A 22,897-nucleotide genomic window follows, 5' to 3' on the forward strand; every position below is an offset into this window, starting at 1 on the left:
GTGGACAGCAGGTTGTAAGAGTAAGTAAATGTGAATTTAGAGACATATAGATTTAGAGGTAGATTATTCTTGAGAAGAACCTGCAAAGTAAAATTTCCCCAAGACTAAGGGAAAGCAGAAAGACATGCATACCATAGAATGTTCCATTAATTGAACACTTGTTGAAAATCATGATGTTCTGAGTCAGGGTCCCTGTTTTGTCAGAGAACACATATTTGACCTGGCCGAGCTCCTCATTAAGGGTGGTGGTACGCGCCTGTGCTGGTGTGTTCTTCGGTTCATAAAACATCTTCTGATCCCAGTTGATATAGAAACTGTTGCCCAATCTTATTATCTCAACACTAAGGAGAAAGCAAGAAAAGAACGGTCCTGGGTCAAGGCAGGGCAAGTAAATTCATCCCCCTGGTTTCCTTCTTTCCAGTTCTGTGGTGGAAACAAAAATCAGAATACCTTCTCTCAGAACCTATAGTCTTGAAGGACCCTTCATACCAGCCAACCCATTATAATTCTACATTGACCATTATCACTCAAGGTTTTACTTGATTACCAGATATACTGATTAACTTTGCTGCGGCATAGTCCCTTTATACTACTTCTTCCAAAATTTTTAAAATTCTGTAACAATGCAAGGCCTGACAGAGTTAAGCTAGTTTATAAAAGGCAGCCAAAGCTTAGTTAGAGGGGTATTGCTGCTATCACGTAAACTCATTGATGGGGAAGAGAGATCCTTGAGACTACAGACAGTGCTTCTTTGTTTCAGAAGAGGGAGGGGAAGATCTGTGAGACTCGGAAACAGCTTACAGGAGCTGATCCTCTGATAAATTTCTCGGCAGACCCACCTGCCTGTAGGGTAGCTTTTTCCTAACACAGCTTCCTCTCCATTTTACCTGAATTTTCCCAGTTGTGTTAGTCACATTCCACTTTTATTCTAAATAACATGCATTATAGATTCTCTATGGCTTCCCTTGTGGCTCAGCCAATGCAGGAGATGTGGGTTTGATTCCTGGGTCGGGGAGATCCCCTGAAGAAGGAAATGGCAACCCACTCCAGTATTCTTGCTTGGAGAATCCCATGGACAGAGGAGCCTGGCAGGCCACAGTCCATGGGGTCACAAAAGAGTTGGACATGACTTAATGACTAAACAACATGGTTAACAAGCATCTTCATTTTATAACAGTGCAGACTTTTTAAGTGCCTTCCTTCCTATCATCATTCACACTTAGTGTGTGTTATTTCATTGCTTCATTAGTAACCCCTGTCTAAGACAGCTGCATTGAGCAACATGAATCTTTTGTTTGAGGTGAGGGAGGTGGTGCTCAAGCCCCCATTATTCACTTTATTAGTCCTCATGTGATGAGTTTTGACCCCTCTCTTCCTTCACCATACCAGTCACCATAGCAACCTCTCTAAACTCAGACACTTAATGATATTATTTCTTTCCTTAGAAAGATCTCTGCTGCTTTTAGGATAAAGCCCAAACTCCTTGACCTGGCATTCAAGGTTCTTCTGAATCTAATCCTAAATTACCGTCCAACACCTCAGTCTAGGCTTATTCATTGTCCTATGACCAGATCAAGCTTTTAAAAACCTCCAACCTTTGTATACACTGATCTTTCTGCTTGTAATATTATTTTCATATTTTCTGATTGGTAAATTCTACTCTTTTCTCAAGTATCAGTTTGATCATTATTTTTTTTCTGTAAATCCCTAAGATTCTATAGGTGGAACCAACTTGTTCCTTTTCGAGGCTCCCATAGCATTCACATATTAATTTCTATTACATCATTCTTCATATTGTACCTTAATTATTTACTTAAGTATCTGTTTCCATGGCTATATTGTAAGCTTATCTAGAGGAAGGGTTGTCTTATTATTCATGTATCTTTCTCTGTAACCTAATATAGTGCTTGGCACATAGTCAGTTCAGTCGCTCAGTTGTTCAGACTCTTTATGACCCCATGGACTGTAGCACACCAGGCTTCTCCATCTATCACTAACTCCCGGAGCCTACTCAGACTCATGTCCATCATGTTGGTGATGCCATCCAACCATCTCATCCTCTGTCGTCCCCTTCTCCTCCTATCTTCAATCTTTCCCAGCATCAGGGTCATTTCCAACGGGTCAGTTCTTTGCATCAGGTGGCCAAAGTATTGCAGTTTCAGCTTCACCATCAGTCAGTCCTTCCAATGAATATTCATGACTGATGTCCTTTAGGATTGATTGGTTGGATCTCCTTGCAGTCCAAGGGACTCTCAAAAGTCTTCTCCAACACCACAGTTCAAAAGCATCAATTCTTCGGTGCTCAGCTGTCTTCAGAGTCCAACCCTCACATCCACACATGACTACTGGAAAAACCATAGCTTTCACTAGACGGACCTTTGCTGGTACCTTTGTTGGTAACATAGAAGTTGTTCAATAAATATTTATTAAATTAGTAAGATAATTTAGCTAACTTAGCACACACACATATAGGGTGCTTTTAGGGTTGGGATGCCACAACGCAAGGGTTTAGAAAACCCGAAAAGGATGCAGAAAATGTGTTTGGGTGCGTTTATGTGAAAGGGAATGCTGAAACTCGAAAAAAGAGATTGGAATACAGTAAAGACTTATTTTACCTATATTTCAAATTTTTGTCCAAGGTGCTCATGAAAAGGGGAAGGAAACATCCTTCATCTTCTCCATCTTTTAGGAACCAGAATTTAAGTCACAATCACACCTACCTGCAGTTTGCCACATTGTTTCTGGGGAAAAAGCATTCTGGGTTCTGAGCCATTTACAAATGACTGTTTAGAATCTGGTCATTGATAAACTAGGGGCTGCCTAGCTTGTACTTTAATACAAAATTTGTGTGCATTGTTTTCTAATTATTTCATGTGTTTGTATGTCTTTAGTCATGTTCATTATAAATTATTTGAGGGTAGAAATACTTTTTTTTATTATATAACCCACATAGTATCTAGCACAGTATTCTGGACATAGAAAGCATTTATGCAAACTCTATAAATATTTCTCAGAGTGTTTTGTACACCAGGCACTCTGGGAAGGAAAGGGTTAAAAGGCACAGCACCTATGTTTTCTGAAAGTTCACAGTCTAGTTGGGGAATAAGAAGGAAGTACCCTCCCCCAGAAAAAGTCAGCTCCTCCCTCAGCTGTCAAAGCAGCCTACCTGACGTAGAGGGAAATAGGCACCATGGTGTTGAGGATAATGAAGTAGGACCAGAATATGAGGGCGGCAGAGAAAGCTGATGAAGAGACATAGTCTTCCCACGGCAGATAATCCTGGAAGTAGTAACCTTGGTTGTTTTCCCAAATGTAATGACCAACTGCTAGGAGAAAACACATGCTGCCTAAAAACAGGAAAATCTAGAAATCAAAAAAAGAATTAAATTAACATTTCGTCCAAGACGTACTGCTTTAGTTCTACCATCTGGAGTCTCTCTCTCAACAAAGCTTCTCTCTTTTCCTGGAGGGCGGAGGGGGGGGTTCCCGCCCCGCCCCCAAAGCTCACAGTCTCTAGGCAGCAGTTCGCAGACAGAAAAGAAAGCCCAGCAGGAGCCATCCTTGGGATTCTGATAGGACAAAACAGTAACTAAAATGCATTAAGTATTAAGTGCCAATACCAGTGCTAAGGACTCTATGTGTATTACTTAATATTATTTTCTTCTTTTAATAGATAATAAACTTGATATTAAGAATGGAAAAGTATTTTGCCTAAAGTTATTTGGCTACTATCCAGGAGAGACAGGTTTTGGACCAGTTCCAGAACCCAAGCTCTTAATGACTCCATTACTGAAGCGAGGTTCTGCTTTAACAAAAGTATAAAATGTGTGACACGGGCTTAGCAGTTGCAGGTGGGGAGGTGAGAAGGAAATGGATGTAACAGGCTGACAATACAGCAATCATGTTCACAGAAAGAAGATGGTAAAATAGGTAGGCAGACCATGTGCCTACTGAGCCTAGAGCTCTAAGGGAAGTGGTTGGAAAGAATTAGAATATTAGTGTGTGTGGGCTGACTTTGACAAAGGAAAGATTTGAAGTAGGCGAATAACTGCAAGAGGAACAGAGTGAAATTTGGGTCATCAAAGAACTGGAAAAGCCTTTACTTTTAGACACTAAAGAGGAAAAAAGAGATAAGATTGAGATCTGACGCAAACAAGGCCCAATAATTCTTTCTAACTGAATAAAATGAATCAGCCTAGAGGCAACGTTTAGATTAAAGATTACACCTTACTGAACTAAGATTACTGTTCTAGATAACATCACCTTTCTTGCCATTAGGTTGAGAGAAAGGGCATGGAGGGGAAAGGCTGCAAAGAAATAAGACCGATTTGAGAACTATGTTTAGAAAAGGACTTTGAGGAGGAGGGGATAATAATCCTGAACTCATTTTACCAGGCCAGCATAACTCTGGTACCAAAGCCAGACAAGGACATTATAAGAAAAGGAAATACAGGCCAATATCCCTGATGAATGCAAAGTTTCCCAATAATCAACCAAATTCAACAGCATTTTAAAATGATCATACACCATAATCAAATAGGATTGAGGCATTAATAAAAGAAACTGAAGAAGACAAGTAAATGGAAAGATATCTCGTGTTCACAGATTGGAAGAGTTAGTCATTGTTAAAATGTCTGTACTATTCATGCTATCTATAGATTCAATACAATTCCTATCAAGATTTCAATGGCAATATTTTTTACAGAAATAGAAAAAAAAAATCCTAAAACTTATATGAAAGCATGAAAGACTTCAAACAGTAAAAATAATCTTGACAAAGATGTAAGCTGAATGTATCTCATTTCCTGATTTCAAACTATATTGTAAAGATATAGTAATCAAAACAGTAAGGTACTGTCATAAAAACAGACATATAGGCCAATGGAACAGAACTGTGAGCCCCCAAATAAACCCATGCATTTATAGTCAACTAATATTTGAAAGGGAGATAAGAAGGTATTGGAAAAATTGGACATATGCATGCAAAAGAATGAAACTGGACCCTGATCTTATACCACTCACAAAAATTAACTTGGTATGAATTAAAGGTTTAAATGTGAAACCTCAAACCAAAAAACTCCTAAAGAAAACATAGAAACAGGGAGAAAAAGCTCCTTGACAGCAGTCTTAAACATGATCTTATGAATATGACATCCAAAGCACCAGCAACAAAAGCAAAAATAAACAAGTGGGATTTACATAAAACTAAAAAGCTTCCGCACAGCAAAAGAAACAATCAACAAGATAAAAAGTCAATCAGTGGATAGCAGAAGATATTTGCAAACCACGTATCTGATAAGGAGTTAATATCCCAAATATTTAAGAAAATAACTCAATAGCAAAAAAAAAAAAAAAATCAATTAAAAAATGAGCAAAAGTCCTGAACAGACATTTTTCCAAAGAAGATATTCAAATGGCCAATAGGTCCATGAAAAGATAAACATCACTATCATGATACTCTTGGTGGGAATGTAAATTGGTACAGTTACTTTGAAAAACAGTATAGAGGTTCCTCAGAAAATTAAAAATAAAACTACTGTATAACCCACTTCAGGGTATATATCCAAAGGAAATTAAATCACTATCTTGAAGAGATATCTCCACTCCCATGTTCAGTGAAGCGTTATTTGCAATGGCCAAGACATGGAAACAATCTAAGTGTCTATCAACAGATGAATGGATAAAGAAAATGTGATACACACCCACACTCACAGACACACACACACACACTACAATGGAACATTATTCAGTCATAAAAAAGGGAATTCTGTAATTTGTGATAAATGCCCAACTCTTCAAGAAATTGCCAAATGCTTTCCAAAGTGGTTATACAATTTTACATTCCATCAGCATCACATGCCCACATATCCACAGAAAAGACATGTATTATGTTACTGTGAACTTCTAAGTCTACTCAGAGGTCTTCAAACCTATGCCCTCTGTCACAAGGTGTGAATTGTTCAAAGTAACCCATCCCCACTGCTAGAAAACTGTAGGTCTCATCTTTGAGTCACTGATAGAAAGTCTTTGAAGACAAGGGTATGAAGGCAGAAGAAGCGGATCTAACTAGGACCATTCTCAAAAAATGAGATTAAAAAATCCTTTTTATTGTGAAAAACTTCAAATACATATCAAGATATATAAATACTATAATGAACCCCTATGTACCCATCACCCAGCTTCATCAGTGATCAATTCATGGCTGGTTTTATTTTATTCCAAATCTTCCCTTCCTCTGTCCTCTCTTTTATTTTAAGCAAATTTCTCAGATTATATAATTTTATTTGCAAACTGTTTAATATATATCTTTAAAGGATCCTACTTAAACACATAATCACGATACCTTTATCACCTAAAAGGTTAGTAATAAACCCTCAATATCATTCAATATTTGAGATTTAACAGTTGAATGAGGGATGAAAGAGAATAAAGCAGGAGCATTAAGATAAAAAAGAACAAAATCTGCTTTTATTCCTAGCCTAATGCAGATTCATACTGAGTAGTTCCATTCTTTGTGATGAAGGTTTCTCTGAGGCCATAAAACTCTTCTTACTCTTACTCCCCCTTTGTTCTGTTTCTCTTCACTGAGTTATGTGACAGAATGGTTTATCCTCATGGTTCAGATTAAACTTTTATGAGTTCTACTGGCCGTGCTTTCCTTTTGAACCATCCATGTCAGCTCAGTTCAGTCACTCAGTCATGTCCGACTATTTGTGACCACATGAACCGCAGCAGGCCAGGTCTCCCTGTCCATCACCAACTCCCAGAGTTTACTCAAACTCATGTCCATCGAATAAATGATGCCTTTCAACCATCCTCTGTCGTCCCCTTCTCCTCTTGCCTTCAATCTTTCCCAGCATTATGGTCTTTGCAAATGAGTCAGTTCTTCACATCAAGTGGCCCAAAGTATTGGAGTTTCAGCTTCAGCATCAGTCCTTCCAATGAACATTCAGGACTGATTTCCTTTAGGATGGACTGGTTGGATCCCCTTGCTGTCCAAGGGACTCTCAAGAGTCTTCTCCAACACCACAGTTCAAAAGCATCAATCCTTCAGCGCTCAGCTTTCTTTATAGTCCAACTCTCACATCCATATATGACTACTGGAAAAACCATAGCTTTGACTAGACAGACCTTTGTTGGAAAAGTAATGTCTCTACTTTTTAATATGATGTCTAAGTTGGTCATAGCTTTTTTTCCAAGGAGCAAATGTCATTTAATTTCATCGCTGCAGTCACCATCTGCAGTGATTTTGGAGCCCCTAAAAATAAAGTCTGTCACCATTTCCATTGGTCCCCCATCTATTTGCCATGAAGTGATGGGACTGGATGCCATGATCTTAGTTTTCTGAATGTTGAGTTTTAAGCCAAATTTTTCACTCTCTTTCACTTTCAACAAGAGGTTCTTTTGTTCTTCTTCACTTTCTGCCATAAGGGTGGTGTCATCTGCCTATCTGAGGTTATTGATACTTCTCCCGGCAGTCTTGATTCCAGTTTGTGCTTCATCCAGCCCGGCATTTCTCATCAGTACTCAGTACATCAGTACATCAGTACTCTGCATATAAGTTAAATAAGCAGGGTGACAATATACAGCCTTGACGTACTCCTTTTCCTATTTGGAACCACTCTGTTGTTCCATGTCCAGTTCTAACTGTTCCTTCTTGACCTTCATACACATTTCTCAGGAGGTAGGTCAGGTGGTCTGGTATTCCAGTCTCTTGAAGAATTTTCCTGTTTTTTGTGATCTACAGAGTTAAAGGCTTTGGCGTAGTCAATAAAGCAGAAGGAGATGTTTTTCTGGAACTCTCTAGCTTTCTCGATGATCCAGCAGATGCTGGCAATTTGATCTCTGGTTCCTCTGCCTTTTCTAAATCCAGCTTGAACATCTGGAAGTTCACGGTTCACATACTGTTGAAGCCTGGCTTGGAGAATTTTGAGCATTACTTTGCTAGCATGTGAAATGAGTGCAATTATCTGGTAGTTTGAACATTCTTTGGCGTTGCCTTTCTTTGGGACAGGAATGAAAACTGACCTTTTCCAGTCCTGTGGCCACTGCTGAATTTTCCAAATTTGCTGGCATATTGAGAGCAGCACTTTCACAGCATCATCTTTTAGGGTTTGAAATAGCTCAACTGGAATGCCATCACCTCCACTAGCTTTGTTCATAGTGATACTTCCTAAGGCCCACTTAATTTCACATTCTAGGATGTCTGGCTCTAGGTTAGTGATCACACCATCATGGTTATCTGGGTCATGAAGATCTTTTTTGTATAGTTCTTCTGTGTATTCTTTCCACCTCTTAATATCTTCTGCTTCTGTTAGGTCACTACCATTTTTGTCCTTTATAGTGCCCATCTTTGCATGAAATGTTCCCTTGGTATCTCTAATTTTCTTGAAGAGATCTCTAGTCTTTCCCATTCTATTGTTTTCCTCTATTTGTTTGCATTGATCACTGAGGAAGGCTTTCTTGTCTCTCCTTGCTATTCTTTGGAACTCTGTGTTCAAATGCGCATATCTTTCCTTTTCTCCTTTGCCTTCAGCTTCCCTTCTTTTCTCAGCTATTTGTAAGGCCTCCACAGACAACCATTTGGCCCTTCAGCATTTCTTTTTTCTTGGGGATGATCTTGATCCCTGCCTCCTGTACAATGTCATGAACCTCCAAACCTCCATCCATAGTTCTTCAGATAGTCTGCCTATCAGACCTAATCCCTTGAATCTATTTGTCACTTCCACTGTCTAATCGTAAGGGATTTGATTTAGGTCATATCTGAATGGTCTAGTGGTTTTCCCTAGTTTCTTCAATTTCAGTCTGAATTTGGCAATAAGGAGTTAATGATCTTGAGCCACCGTCAGCTCCCAGTATTGTTTTTCCTGACTGTATAGAGCTTCTCCATCTTTGGGTGCAAAGAATATAATTAATCTGATTTTGGTATTGACCATCTGGTGATGTCCATGTATAGAATCGTCTTCCATGTGGCCAATATTAAATTTGAGACCATATTCCTCTACCTGACACTTCTCCAGCCCCAACTCTATCAATTCCAGTTGATTAAAAAGTAAGGAAGGTTAAAATGATGATAATAAATTACTATTACTTATTTATAAGTATAAATTTATTTCTAATTTAATTATTTTAAATTAGTAGAATAAATAATTTGACACCCTCCAAAGTTGTGGGAGAAAATTACAGAGTGACCTTCAACACTGCTTCTGCTCCATCCCTGTTGCCTGGATAATTAAGAATGACCCATCAGTCATTTCTAGTGCTGTGCCCTCCCCTCAACCAGAAAGGAAGTCAGTTCTATTAGACCAAGTCCCTGAGGGCAGGGCTTCTCCCACTCAGAGAGGCCTGCAGGGGCAGTACACAATCTGCTCTTTCCTCATTCCTACAGATTTTCCTGCCATCCTGAGACTTTCTAAAACCTTGCAGATGGTCTCTTTCTTAAGAAACAGTCATGTTGTGATGGGGTTTATTGGCACTTAGTCTCTAAAGCTTCACATTGCTTCCTTTGTATAGGAAGAAAGAAATAAGAAATTGGTTGTTGCTACAAACCCCAAGCATTACTTTGTTTATTATGAGAGCCGGTCAGACCCAAGAAGAGCAGATAACCTCCCATTTGGCAGTGTGTATCCAGTAAAGGCTGAAAGAGATTCTCAGGTTTGTCAAGAACTAAGGCCATCGCTGATCACAGTCAGAGGCAGCCTGTAAGAAGAATCCTCCGCAGTCCTTGGGCCCTTCACTTCTGCGCTTTTCACTGTACCTTCACCCCAGAAGTACAGCCTGGATTTCTGGCATCGTTTAAATTTCAAGCATTGATTTTTTTTTCTTTGCCCCACAGATACAGTCCCACTTAAGAGACTAGGGTTCACAAAGCATTGTCACTGTGAGCTCTGGGGAGCTCTGGGCACAGGGAAGGGACCAGACTCCAGCTCAGCTATGGGTTTATCAAGAAGCATCTTGACTAATCTTTCTTCCTATCTCTGTCAGAATTTCCCCTAAGAATCATTTCCAAAAATGGGGAAGAAATGAAATGTTCAAATAGGGAAGAATTTCTGCTTCAGCTTCAAGAAATGAGTGTGTTATATCTAACTACTCTGACAATGTCTTGGCAAAAATACCACATAAACAAAACTGCTGAGCTGATAAGAACCTAGCTAATTCAAGAACATTTCTTCATTTAGTAACCATTCAAAAGGTATTTCCTGAGAACAGCTTTGTACAAGACACTCCCAAGGATATAGAGATGGATATGATATAATTTCTACCTTAGAAGCTCATAATTTGGTTTTGTCTTTCTCACTAACTCAGCACAGAATAATGATGCTTCTGTTATGTGCTATTTTCCAGTAGTTATGTATGGATGTGAGAGTTGGACTATAAAGAAAGCTGAGCACTGAAGAATTGATGTTTTTGAACTGTGGTGTTGGAGAAGACTCTTGAGAGTCTCTTGGACGGCAAGAAGATCCAACCAGTCCATCCTAAAGGAAATCAGTCCTGAATATTCATTGGAAGGACTGATGCTGAAGCTGAAACTACAGTACTTTGGCCACCTGATGCAAAGAGCTGACTCATTTGAAAAGACCCTGATGCTGGGAAAGATTGAAGGCAAGAGGAGAAGGGGATGACAGAGGATGAGATGGTTGGATGGCATCACCGACTCAGTGGATATGAGTTTGAGTAAACTCTGGAAGTTGGTGATGGACAGGGAGGCCTGGCATGCTGCAGTCCATGGTGTCGCAAAGAGTCAGACACGACTGAGTGACTGAAATGAACTGAACTGATTATATGTTAAACAGTTCTAGGGACTGGGATACAGTGGTGATAAAAGACAATGTCTTAACTCTCAGAAGGTCTGTAATCCTGTGGATATAGGTGGAAAACAAACAAGTTAAGAAATGAAAAATATAAGTTAACTAGTGCTAAGTGCTGTGAGGAAAATAAAACAAGTTAACAGAATGAAAAAGGTCTTGGTGGAGGTGGTGTCCACTTTAGATTGGTGGCAGAGAAGGTTTCTCTGAAAAGGAGACATTAAGCCCTGAAAAAGAAGCAAGCCATGCAAAGGCCTAGGCAGCCACTGCCAGCCAGGATAAAGTTCCCATGAGAGGAAGAAGTCTGCTTTCTCACTTGATCTGTAGTTTGCCTGGGTATAGATTTCTAGGTCAAACTAAGAACCTTGAAGATATGAACCTCCTGGCTTCTAGGACTCAGTAGTACTGGTAAGAAATCTGATGCCAATCTAATTCTCATTGTTTGGTGGTATCTTAGCCTTATCTCTATGAAAACTTTGAAGTACTTCTAAACACCACTGGAACTCTAGAATTTCATGATGTTTAATGGATGTTTTAAATCTGAAATTCATATCCTTCTTCAATTACAGGAAATATTCTTCTATTATTTCTTTGACAATATTGTCCCCTCCATTTTTGCTTTCTGATACTCCTGGGAGATCATGTGGGGGTTCTTGGTTTGGTCCTCCATTTAAAAAAAGTATTTATCTCTTAGATTTTTGGTTTTAAAGTCTAGGAGTATTCTTTGACTCCTTATTTCAGCCCTTCTATTGACTTTTTAATTTCAGTAATTTTTACTTTCCAAAATTCTTTTTTGTTGTTCTTAGATTGCCTTTTTTATTCTTTGATTAAAAAAAAAACTGTAGGGAATTCACTAGCAGTCCAGTGGTTAAGAATCCACACTCTTGCTGCTGGCCCAGGGTTGATCCCCAAGCCACAGCTTCGCCAAAAAAAAAAAAAAAAAAAAATCAGTCTATTCTTATTTGTGCAATTGTTTCTTCTAAGAATAGCGAAATTCTTTTGAAAGTTCTTTTCTCTTTCGAATTATAATGTTTTTTTCAGAGTCAGTTATTCTATTTGTCCTCATCCTCTTCTTTTGTGTTCCTGGTTTTTTTTCCAGATCACTTAAAAACAGAAGTAAAAGAGTAGTTTGACTATTACAAGTTGGCTTTATTTCCTTTGGATAGTTTTATTTCCCTAGCAAGCCACTCCCCTAAATGCAAAGATGGAACCCCGAGGTCTGTGTAGGTAGGCAAAATGTGTTAGTTCACTGGTTTTACCCTAGGATATAAAAGGAACTTGCAGGCAAACTTGAGTCCCCCAAATTTAAAATAAAGTGGGTGTTACTCTGAAGTGATGACACCGACATTAGAAGCCCTAGCCCTCTGCAGAGGTTGTTAAATTTCTTCAGAAAGCAGTTCTCTTGTTTGAGACTGGAAGCCACATACATTTGTTCTTGCTATATGGATGCCTATAGGGGTGGTAGCATGGCACAGAGGGCCAGTGGTTGTCCAAGCTGTTTTGCGGGCAGTTTTGAAATTAGCTTCCTGACTATTACACCCACGTGTCTTACTGCTGCTCTCCACTCCTGCTCACTCAAGCTTGGAACTACTCTTGAGGGATGCATTTCTGCTGAAGAGGAACGCATTGCTACCAAAGCTTCCATATTCTGGCTTACCTATCAGTACAGTCTAGCTACTTTCTGCCTTCCCAAAGCCCATCAGCTTCTTGGGCCTGCTGACGGTTCTTCATCCTCTGTCAGGGAATTTATTTTCTATCTGTACTTTCTCACAGTCATTGTACTGGGCTCGAACAGGAAGTCTGAACATCCTTCTTAAACTAGATGTCCAAGAGTGGGCATGGCACCCAAGATAATATTCCCTATTTTCTGAAGGAAAGATTGCATGAAAGAGCTCATAAATGTAGGAACTCATAGCAGCTACTTGGCTAGTGTAGTTGCTCTGGGCATCTACACCACTTCTCTGCTGAATCCACCTTGTAGGAATTTGAATAGAGAACTACATTCTCTCTTTGAAGACTCCCATTGCAGATCTCTCCATGCGGGCCGTGCATGCTAAGTCACTTCATGTCCAACTCTTTGCAATCCTATGAACTGTAGCCTGCCAGGGTCCTCTGTCCATGGGGACTCACCAGGCAAGAATACTGGAGACGGTTGCCATGTCCTTCTCCAGGGATGGAACCCTCATCTCTTAAGTCTCCTGCACTGGCTGGCAGGTTCTTCACCACTAGTACCACCTCAGAAACCCAGATACCTCTGCTTTAATCTGCTCTAGGCCTGCTATTCAGCTACTATCCTAGGACTTCCTTTCAGTGTTTGCATGTTTCCTGGCTTCCAAATCTTTCTTGGTTTATTCTCTTCTCTTACTTGAATATACTTCAGAAACTTCCTAAAAGAAGATACGTAAGGAGTAAATTTTTTTTGAGTCTTTGCACATACTGAAATTTCTTTATACTTGCATTTTATTGACAGCTTCAATGGATTTAGAATTAGAAGACGCAAATATTTTTCTGGCAGACTTTCGAAGGCAACAACATTTACCTTCTGCTGTTGCTGTTGAGAAGGCCGATGCCATTCTGATTCTTGTTTATGACCTTTTATTTCTCTCTGAAAGCTCTTAGGATCTTTTTTAAAATTTTATAATTTCTTCACATGTGGTCAGATTTCCATGTTAAATAGACTTGTCACATGTTTTAATTTTATCTCCACAGGGAGATAGCAAGCATAGCAGAAAGAGAATTGACTCTGAAAAGTTATGCCTAGATGGATAGGTGTGATTATTGAATAAAATTATGTATGTAAAGCATCTGGCACATATTGACGCTCTGTCTCCCCAAAGTGAATGTATATACTTGAGAGCTGGACCCAGGACTTATAAGTCCTATGGTCCTTATAATACCCAGCACATATTAGATTCTCAATAAAAATGACTTCACCTCACCATACACAAAAATAAACTCAAAATGGCTTAAAGACTTAAACAAAAGACATCATCATCAAACTCCTAGAAGAGAACATAGGCAAAACATTCTCTGACATAAGTTGTACTGATGTTTTCTTAGGTCAGTCTCCCAAGGTAATAGAAATATAAACAAAAATGGAAAAAAAAAACGGGACTTTTTTCAAAAATGAAATGAAAATGGGACTAATCAAACTTACAAGCTTTTGCACAGCCAAGGAAACCATAAACAAAATGAAACGACTACCTACAGAATGGGAGAATATGTTTGCAAATGATGCAAGTGAAAAAGGCTTTCTTTCCAAAATATACAAACAGCATAAACAAATGAACAACAAAAAACAAACAACCCTATCCAAAAATGGGCAGCAGACCTATATAAAATCCAAAAAAGGTACATAAGTGATTAATAGACACAAGAAAAAATGTTCAACATCACGAATTACTAGAGAAATGCAAAGCAAAACTATAATGAAATACCACTTTAACTGGTCAGAATGGTCATCATCAAGAAGTCTACAAATAACAAATGCTGGAAAGGGTATGCAGGAAAGGGAATTCTCTTACACTGTTGGTGGGAATGTATATTGGTACAGCCACTGTGGAAAATAGCATAAAGAGTCCTCAGAAAAACTAAAAGTAGAATTACCATATGATCTAGCAATCCCACTTCTGGTCATACACTCAGACAACACTGTAATTCAAAAAGATACATGCACCCCTAGGTTCATAGCAGCTCTATTCATAATAGACACGACATGAAAACAAAGTAAATGTCCACTGACAGATGAATGGATAAAGATGTGGTACATATATATAATAGAATACTACTCAGCCATAAAAAAGAACAAAATAATGCCATTTCCAGCAACATGGATGCAGCTAGAGATTTTCTAGCTGCATATTAATACTAAGTGAAGTAAGTCAAAAAGAGAAAGACAAATATCATATGATTTCACTTATATGTGGAATCTAAAATATGGCACAAATGAACCTATTTATGAAACAGAAATAGAATCACGGACATACAGAACAGACTGGTGGCTGCCGAGGGGGAAGGATGGAGTGGGAGGTTGGGGTTAGCAGATGTAAGCTTTAATATACAGAATGGATAAACAACAAGGTCCTACTGAACAGCATAGAAAATTAGAGTCAATATCCTATGATAAACCATAATGGAAAAGAATATTTAAAAAGGAAGTATGTATATGCATAGCTGAATTACTTTGTTGTATAGCAGTAATGAACATAACACTAAATCAATTATAACAAAAAAATATGACTTGATAATGAGGCTCTGACATTATTTTTCTGTGGGACTTTATGTTATTTATCTTTACTATGACCTATCTTGCATATTTGTCAGTGGGAAAAATATTTCTTGACTTATTGTTCATAGATGTTGTGAAGCTTCTGTAAGTGAATGTGAAAATATTCTAAAAAGTTAAAATTCCTCTACAGGTGTCAAGTATTATCACTACCTTTCAGATAGGTAACCAGGTAGTTCAGCTTTCTTAGGCATATGGGAGATATCTTGTTTTGAAGACAACCCTAGGCTAAATTACCTAGCTTATTCCCTAATGATACACTCTCTGATATTGTCAAAGGCATATTTACCTCTGTTGCCTTTCTGAATTCTCAACTATGATTACCTTCTTCATTAATAAACCAGGAAATATCACTTTGTTTCAACTGCTGAAAGCTATGCAGACAGTAGTGGAAAGAAAAGGATGGTGAATACTAATCTCTGGTCTCAAAGCTGAATGAACCTTCCTAATTTTCTAAAATCCCAGTGGCGCTAGTGGTAAAGAATCTGTCTGCCAATGCAGGAGATGCAAGAGACACCAGTTCAATCCCTGGGTTGGGAAGATCCCCTGGAGGAGGGCATGGGAATCCACTCCAATATTCTTGCCTGGGAAATCCCTTGCACAGATGAGCCTGGTGGGCTACAGTCTGTGGGGTCACAAAGAGTTGGACATGACTGAGCATGCATACACACATAAGATAAGCATGGAAATTAACTAATTAATCTTCAATTTAAACTTTTATTCTCAAAGCTGATTATCATCTACTGAGTGCTTTTAAAAAAATTTTTATTGTAGTATAGCTGATTTACAATGCTGTGTTGTTTCAGGCATACAGCAAAGTGAATCATTTATACATATATCCACTCTTATAGATTCTTTTCTCATGAGGTCATTACAGAGTATGCAGTAGAGTTCCCTGTGCTATATAGTAGGTCCTTGTTAGTTACCTATCTTATATATAGTAGTGTGTATGTATTAATCCCAATCTCCCAAATTATCTCTCTCCCCTTACCCCCTAGTAATCATAAATTTGTTTTCTACATCTGTGACTATTTCTATTTTGTAAATAAGTTCATCTGTACTCTTTTTAAGATTTCACATATAAGCAGTATGTACTGAGTGCTTTTCAAATTTCATTTCTTAGCATTAGAATCCTCTATTCTCTAACTGAAATTTTACAGAACAGATAAATGTGAGGCTGCTCGTTTTAAAGCAGGAACTTCAGAATGAAGAGGCCAGAACAAAACTCTTGATCTTCTCTACTCCCCCTGCAGCAGACCTGAGCATTCTCTAAGGAAATAGAGTTTGAAAATCATTGGTTTAAGTAAGGTGATCTTATTAATCTAAGTAAGATTTTATTGAAGTGGTTATGAGTAAAACTGGCTATGAAGAAAAAGAAAAAAAGTATCAACGAGTTTTCTTCTTATCTGGTCCAAATATAAGTGTGTGGGGTCCTAAAACTATTTGAGACTTTCAGACAAGTAAATTCTGACTTGAAAATACCAGCTACTGATGGAGAAGGAAAAGAAGGCCTATTTGTAAAAATACAGAAAAAAGGTCTTTAACTTACCCAGAGCACAAGGACATTCATGAGGTGGTCTATGTGTGTCCGTTTAAAGGTGGACTTCCCACTGTTCTGCATTACTTTGGTGTCTGGTCCTAAATTAAACAGGGAGACATCATCTCTTAGAATCACTAAATATTCTCGAGGACTGAAATTGGGTTGAAATACACCTTTATGATCACTTTATCAAACTTCTTTCCAATGCTAAAGGATAAAGCCTTGGAGAAAGGCTCGTGGTTGGTGCCCCAAACTCAAAGAATGGAAAATTTATTTCTTAGGATAATTCCAATTACTTCTTCAAGCTGCATCAACGCTGACACCTCCCTCTCTTGGCAGCACCTTAGACAGTCTAGTTTTTCATCGATAAGTTAGAATAGGGGCCTCAAGCTTCTTTCTCATCACCATCTGGTTTATTTAGCTTAGAAAAAGGGTCTTCTTTTTTTTTTCATTTACTTTTATTAGTTGGAGGCTAATTACTTTACAATATTGTGGAGCACTCCAGAAAATCCCTGACTAAGTATAAGGGATTATGGTTCTAAATGCCATCTCAGGATGGGTCACTGCTCAGGAGCCATATGTGCCTTTTCTCTGGCATGAACACTTCACACTGTATTTTATCTTCTCCATAATGAGGACCATGTTTATTCTCTCCTCATGCGAGTAATCCACATATATACCCTCCTGTTTCACACTGTTCTCCTTTCAAATGCTAATTCTATGTATACTTCTATGTGTATACCTTGTCTTGTGTCCAGATGTGGTTAGAAAGACTCATGAATGTTCTGTGGCCTTGGAACACAAAGCCTTCTACTATCAAAGGCAGGGCTGATATGCTGGCAGCTCAGTATTTCGAAAAAAAGTCATTTTTTTTTTCCCTAATAAAGAAGTTTTTTCTTAATTCCTCCATCCATCTATCCATCTCCCTGCCTCCCTTCCTCAAAGCCATAGTGTTCTGGTATATATCTGAGCATCATATCTACATCATGGAAACTAAGTATCCACAATGTGGCCATGAACAGAATCCAGCAGGCTGGGGGTCTGTGACTCCAGAGAGACGCACCAGTAAAAATCACCAAGCCATAACACCAATCTGTATTCCTGATGACACAGCCTCGGAGAATCAGTCTATCATGATTCAGGATGTAGTTTTTTCCCTTATACATGAGTATTCCTGTGAATCTGTCCAGCTTATTATTGGGAGACTCACACCTCACTTCTCCTGGGGAAAAAAAAAAGGAATAAGAGTCCTGACTCTGTAATCTTAATTCTTTCCTAACAGGAAAGAGGAAGCTTAATAGAAAAGAGGAAAGAAACAAGCCTCTTTCAAAATATACACACATCTTTTTTTCCTATCATTCCTCAGCCACTGCCCATTTCTCAGCAGCTCCCTTTAGAAAGGCAGACAAAGGGTTCTGGGCATTAGAGAAGAGTAATTCTGTGACATGGGTTATCCAGAAACAGAACAACCCACATGATAACTTATTACCATCAGTACTTCCAGATCAAATGAGCTAAATCTGAATAAATTCAGAAACTACTTAAAGCAAACCTAGTATTTTTTTCAAAATGGAAATAAGTTCATTTTTTCATGATTAGTAAACTAAAATATGCCCTTTGTAAATATATATACAACATTAAAAAGAGAAAGTAAAATTCACTCATTGCCTAGAAATAAGTGCTGTTAACCTTTAGAATATCCTTCCAAGATTTTTTCTATATATATACTCATAAACATATATTTATTTCCAAAGACAAATTTATGTTACATTATACTATGCATAGTGTATTATAACCTTTTTACACTTATATGTTGTGAATATTTTTCCATATAAGTAAATATCAACTTGCATACTGCTTTTTATGAGTTATATAGAATTCACTATATGGCTGTACCACACTTTAACCACACCTCCACTGATAAAAACTTGGGTTGGCAAATCTATTTCAAAACTCACCATCAAAAGCAGACAGAAGCTTCAGATTATCTTCCATCTCACTGGTAACAGAGATGGCCTGCTTCACTTTCAAGTTGGTTTCACTAGAGTAAAGAATGCACATATGTAACAGCAGCACAGGTCCAACTTCTCCTACTTCAGGAAACAGTTGCTGCCAACAGAGCTTGGCTTTCAGACTTGACTTGTTCGAGTCATTCCTACTGTCATCCTCTCTCCAGGACAGTATTGAGGCAGAATGGTTCTACAAGGAAGCTAAATATTAGCCCACTTGCTCCCCTCTCTCCCTGAAACACATATCAACTACTTTAACCAACCTATGAGATCTTGCTGGTCAGATGCTCTAGAAAAGCTGAAGAAACATCACAAAACAACCTGGAGGTGCTACCTACTCCCTTCAAGAGTAAGGTCCTGGAAAGAACCTGTGAAAACTTCCAAGTAAATGTACTCCTCCATCTCACAAATGTTTATAGGACCCATGAACGGATCCCAGCTAACCATTATTTGATACAGAAATGCACAGAGACAGAAGTAAAAAAGAAGCCACATTTCAAAAAGTTTGTGGGCACTAAGAGGAAGAGTTGTAAGGATGCAGATTAACATAAAACTCTACAGGCCAAGCTCTCTGAAGATGCCCTCTGTCTTCCAAAGATCTTAGCTTTTGCACATTAATGAATTGCTACCTTAAATCCTTTCCAGAACATGGTCTATCAGCACATAATTATCTCAGTATTCATTCTCCCACCCCAAGAAACTTTGGAACTATATTCTGAAATTTCATAGTCTGGTTAACCTCTTTCCTACCACTCAGCGTTATTGAATATAGTCAGACTGAATGTTTCTAATTTGAAGATGGAGAATATTTGCCCAGATTCTGCACCCAGTTGGATGCTCAATTATCTGTCAAGAGCTCAGCCTTAGACTTGAGGCCTCCCATCTTATCTGGATATTTCTAGCGTTTAGCACTTCATTCTCTGCATCATGCTCCCCCTCAGTGTGAAACCACTCTAAGCTGGCTTAACCGTCTTAATGGACTATGAGAAAGGAACACTCACCCATCCAGTTCTGCAGTTTCTATATATGTCAAACTGTAGGGCTCGCTGCTTGAGAGTAACAGTATATCAGCCTGTGGTCAGGAAAGGCAGAGAAGATAAGGAAGGCAGACTTTAAAATTACAGTGTGACAAAAGCAATTACCTCAGGAACAGCTATTCATCCTAAGAATTTTATAGACATCGGGTTTACTTTCTTTGTCTCGAGACCCATCACTGGTACCACACACCTCCTTTCTCAAAGCCAGTCATACTTTACCTGGGGTTGTGGTGAGAAGTGGACAAGAACAAACTTCTTACCACAGGAGCTGGTGATCTCTAGATGCACAGTGAAGCAGGTGAAGATCACCAAAAGGGGCAGTCACAGAAGTGCTAGAAAGGTTCCTACTCAAGCCCAAAGAGAAAAAGCCACAGCCCAAAGAGGTACTTACCGTGACAATCTGATTGTTTTCTAGTTTAATTATATCTCCCACTTGGACATTCATCCATTTGTCTGTCACTATCCTGCAAGAAAGTGAGCCTTGAATGCCTGCATGCCAGCTCTGAGAATTTCCCTACAGTCCTGTTTTGACAATCAAGGGGGGAGGGGGGAAAGCTGAGATGAACTCAAAGCTCAGAGGAGGACCAAACTGCTTTGGGATACTCCTTGCCCAAGCAGCATCAAGAATGGGGCCCTTTTTCTGTTTTGCATATAGGGTTATCGTTACCATCTTTTTAAATTCCATATATATGCGTTAGTATACTGTATTGAGACAAGTGCTCAGGGCTGGTGCACTGGGAAGACCCAGAGGGATGGGATGGAGAGGGAGGTGGGAAGGGGGATTGGGATGGGGAACACATGTAAATCCATGGCTGATTCATGTCAATGTACGGCAAAAATCACTACACTATTGTAAAGTAATTAGCCTCCAACTAATAAAAAAAAAAAAAAAAAAAAAAAAAAAAAAAAAAGAATGGGGCCCATTTCTCTTGATCAGGCTATAAGAGTTTTCTAAAACTGTAACGGTATATGTAGATATACAGGCACATAATTTTTCTTTAAGTAAAAGCAATATATGCATATGGTAAAAATACAGTTCAAATAATTAAAAAAAAAAGAAAAACAAAAAGTAAAGTCTCCTCTCTCCCCAGATTACAGTTTTGTCACTTAGAGCAATTTTTTGCATTTCTTTTGAGAAAATGTCAATCCCTATAATCACATACAAGATACACATTTAAAAATGACATACTAGATAAATAATTTTCTGTACTTTGAGTTTTTCATTTAATAATAAATCTGAGAGAACACTTACAGAAGGTGTGGCTCATTCCTCTTGATAGCTAAAATATGTGGTTTTTAACTAAAGATGTGCTTGTAGCCAGAATTACTACAATTACTACAATGACAGAAATCACAACTCAAAAAACAAAATTTTTCAAAGGTATTAATAACTCTGTTTAAACACATGTACTCTACAAAAAGGATGCCACTTTCTGGAATATAGACAATTCATCTCAAGTGTTAAATAAACCAGACATTCCCTGCTTACAAAGTCTAACCGTTAGGGCCCTGCTTGTGAACTCCTACTCTAAAACCCCTCTATGACAAATTCTTCTGTAATAGTTTCATAAAACCCAAGTGCTCAAGCTCCTTGAGAAGTTCATTTGACTAAATTCATTCAGTAATTCCTAGCTTTACAAATTTCTTATACACTCAGTTTTATCTTTTCTCTTTATTTCTATAACTTTCTTTTTTATAAATTTTTTTTAATCACAACTAACTTTTTTAGTGATATCTTATGAGAGGCTTCAACAGATCAAAACACTTGAGGAAATAATCCATCAAGAGTAAGAATCAGCAAACACAATAAGTAACAGAATCAGATACCCAAGAACCTCCCATAATAGAATTCTATGACTAAAACTATAGCTCTTGATATGTGTGTGCTTAGTCACTCAAGATGAGTCCAACTCTTTGTTGACCCCAAAGACTGCAGCATGCCAGGCTCCTCCGTCCATGGGGATTCTCCAGGCAGGAATACTAAAGTGGGTTGCCATGCCCTCCTCCAGGGGATCTTTCAAACTCAAGGACTGAAGCCAGGTCGCCTGCATTGCAGGCAGATTCTTCACCGTCTGAGCCACCAGAGAAGCCCAAGAATACTGGAGCGGGTAGCCTATCACTTCTCCAGGGGATCTTCCCGACCCAGGACTTGAACCGGGGTCTCTTGAAATACTATTCACCCATAAAAAATAATGAAAATTTTCCATTTGCAACAACATGGACGGACTTGGAGGATATTATGCTAAGTGAAATTAGTCAGACATATAAAGACAAATACTGTATGATATCACTTATATGTGGAATCTAAAAAATACAGCAAACTAGTGAATATAACAAAAAAGAAACAGACTCACACGTATAGAGAACAAACTAGTGGTTACCAATGGAGTCAGAGAAGGGGGAGGGGCAAGATATGAGGAGGGGATGAAGAGGTACAAACCATTACATATAGAATAAGCTACAAGGATATATTGTACAACACGAGTAATATAGACCACGCTTTATAATAACTATAAAGGAAGCATAACCTTTAAACATTGTGACTCACTACATTGTATACTGTGACATATAATGTTGAACATCAACTGTACTTCAATTAAAAAAAATTTTTTTAATATAAATATATATATATAAAACTATAGCTACTGGGTATTGTGTAAGGTCACCATGAGAAAGGATTGGACCTCAATCTTGAATTCCCTCAGATCTGTACTTGTTTGTGATCATGCTTCTGCAAACATTGGTCACCTTTCATATAATCTATTTGTTGAATTCTTCCCCGTCTTTTGAGCACAAACATCATCTCTTCAAGAAAGTCCTCCTTGATTTCTTTAGCCAGCTATGATTGCCTATTTTTCATTAATTCCTATTATAATTTTTGTACCTCTTATGGTAATCTTCATATTTTGCTTTATATAATTATGCCGGTCTCCCTCTATCCCTGCCAAAGGTAAATTGCTCCAATTTTGCAGGACCCCACAAAAAAAATAAGCATTTACCCATACTTTAGATAGATAAGATCAAACACTACAGCAATGAGGTCAACACCAATATTTTCTTTAGATTGTTAACAAAAAGATGTCCTAACCAAAGGCTATAGTAGAATGGTCAATAAGTCATGTAGAATCCACTGATGTTCTAAAGACAGACATCTCCATGCTGACCGCCGTACTGGTAGTAACCACTTGCATACTAATATCATGTCATATTTTATTAATTTC

At 38.3% G+C, this 22,897-nt stretch overlaps 1 protein-coding gene across 3 annotated transcripts in view; it reads right to left on the reverse strand.

Annotated features, from left to right (window-relative positions):
• LOC122453344 (phospholipid-transporting ATPase FetA-like) overlaps nucleotides 1-22,897 on the reverse strand; it is a 100,051-nt gene that overhangs the window by 30,012 nt on the left and 47,142 nt on the right. For all 3 annotated transcript variants that reach the window (XM_043487333.1, XM_043487332.1, XM_043487331.1), the window contains exons 7-13: nucleotides 20,068-20,140; nucleotides 19,641-19,711; nucleotides 18,589-18,671; nucleotides 17,694-17,852; nucleotides 16,640-16,728; nucleotides 3,167-3,363; nucleotides 133-341 (exon numbers count right to left, since the gene is read on the reverse strand). In XM_043487333.1, the coding sequence (XP_043343268.1) occupies nucleotides 133-341; nucleotides 3,167-3,363; nucleotides 16,640-16,728; nucleotides 17,694-17,852; nucleotides 18,589-18,671; nucleotides 19,641-19,711; nucleotides 20,068-20,140 (881 nt within the window). The remainder of the gene's footprint in view (nucleotides 1-132; nucleotides 342-3,166; nucleotides 3,364-16,639; nucleotides 16,729-17,693; nucleotides 17,853-18,588; nucleotides 18,672-19,640; nucleotides 19,712-20,067; nucleotides 20,141-22,897) is intronic.

Source organism: Cervus canadensis, chromosome 14 (genome assembly GCF_019320065.1).
Source record: "Cervus canadensis isolate Bull #8, Minnesota chromosome 14, ASM1932006v1, whole genome shotgun sequence".
NCBI lineage: Eukaryota > Metazoa > Chordata > Mammalia > Artiodactyla > Cervidae > Cervus > Cervus canadensis.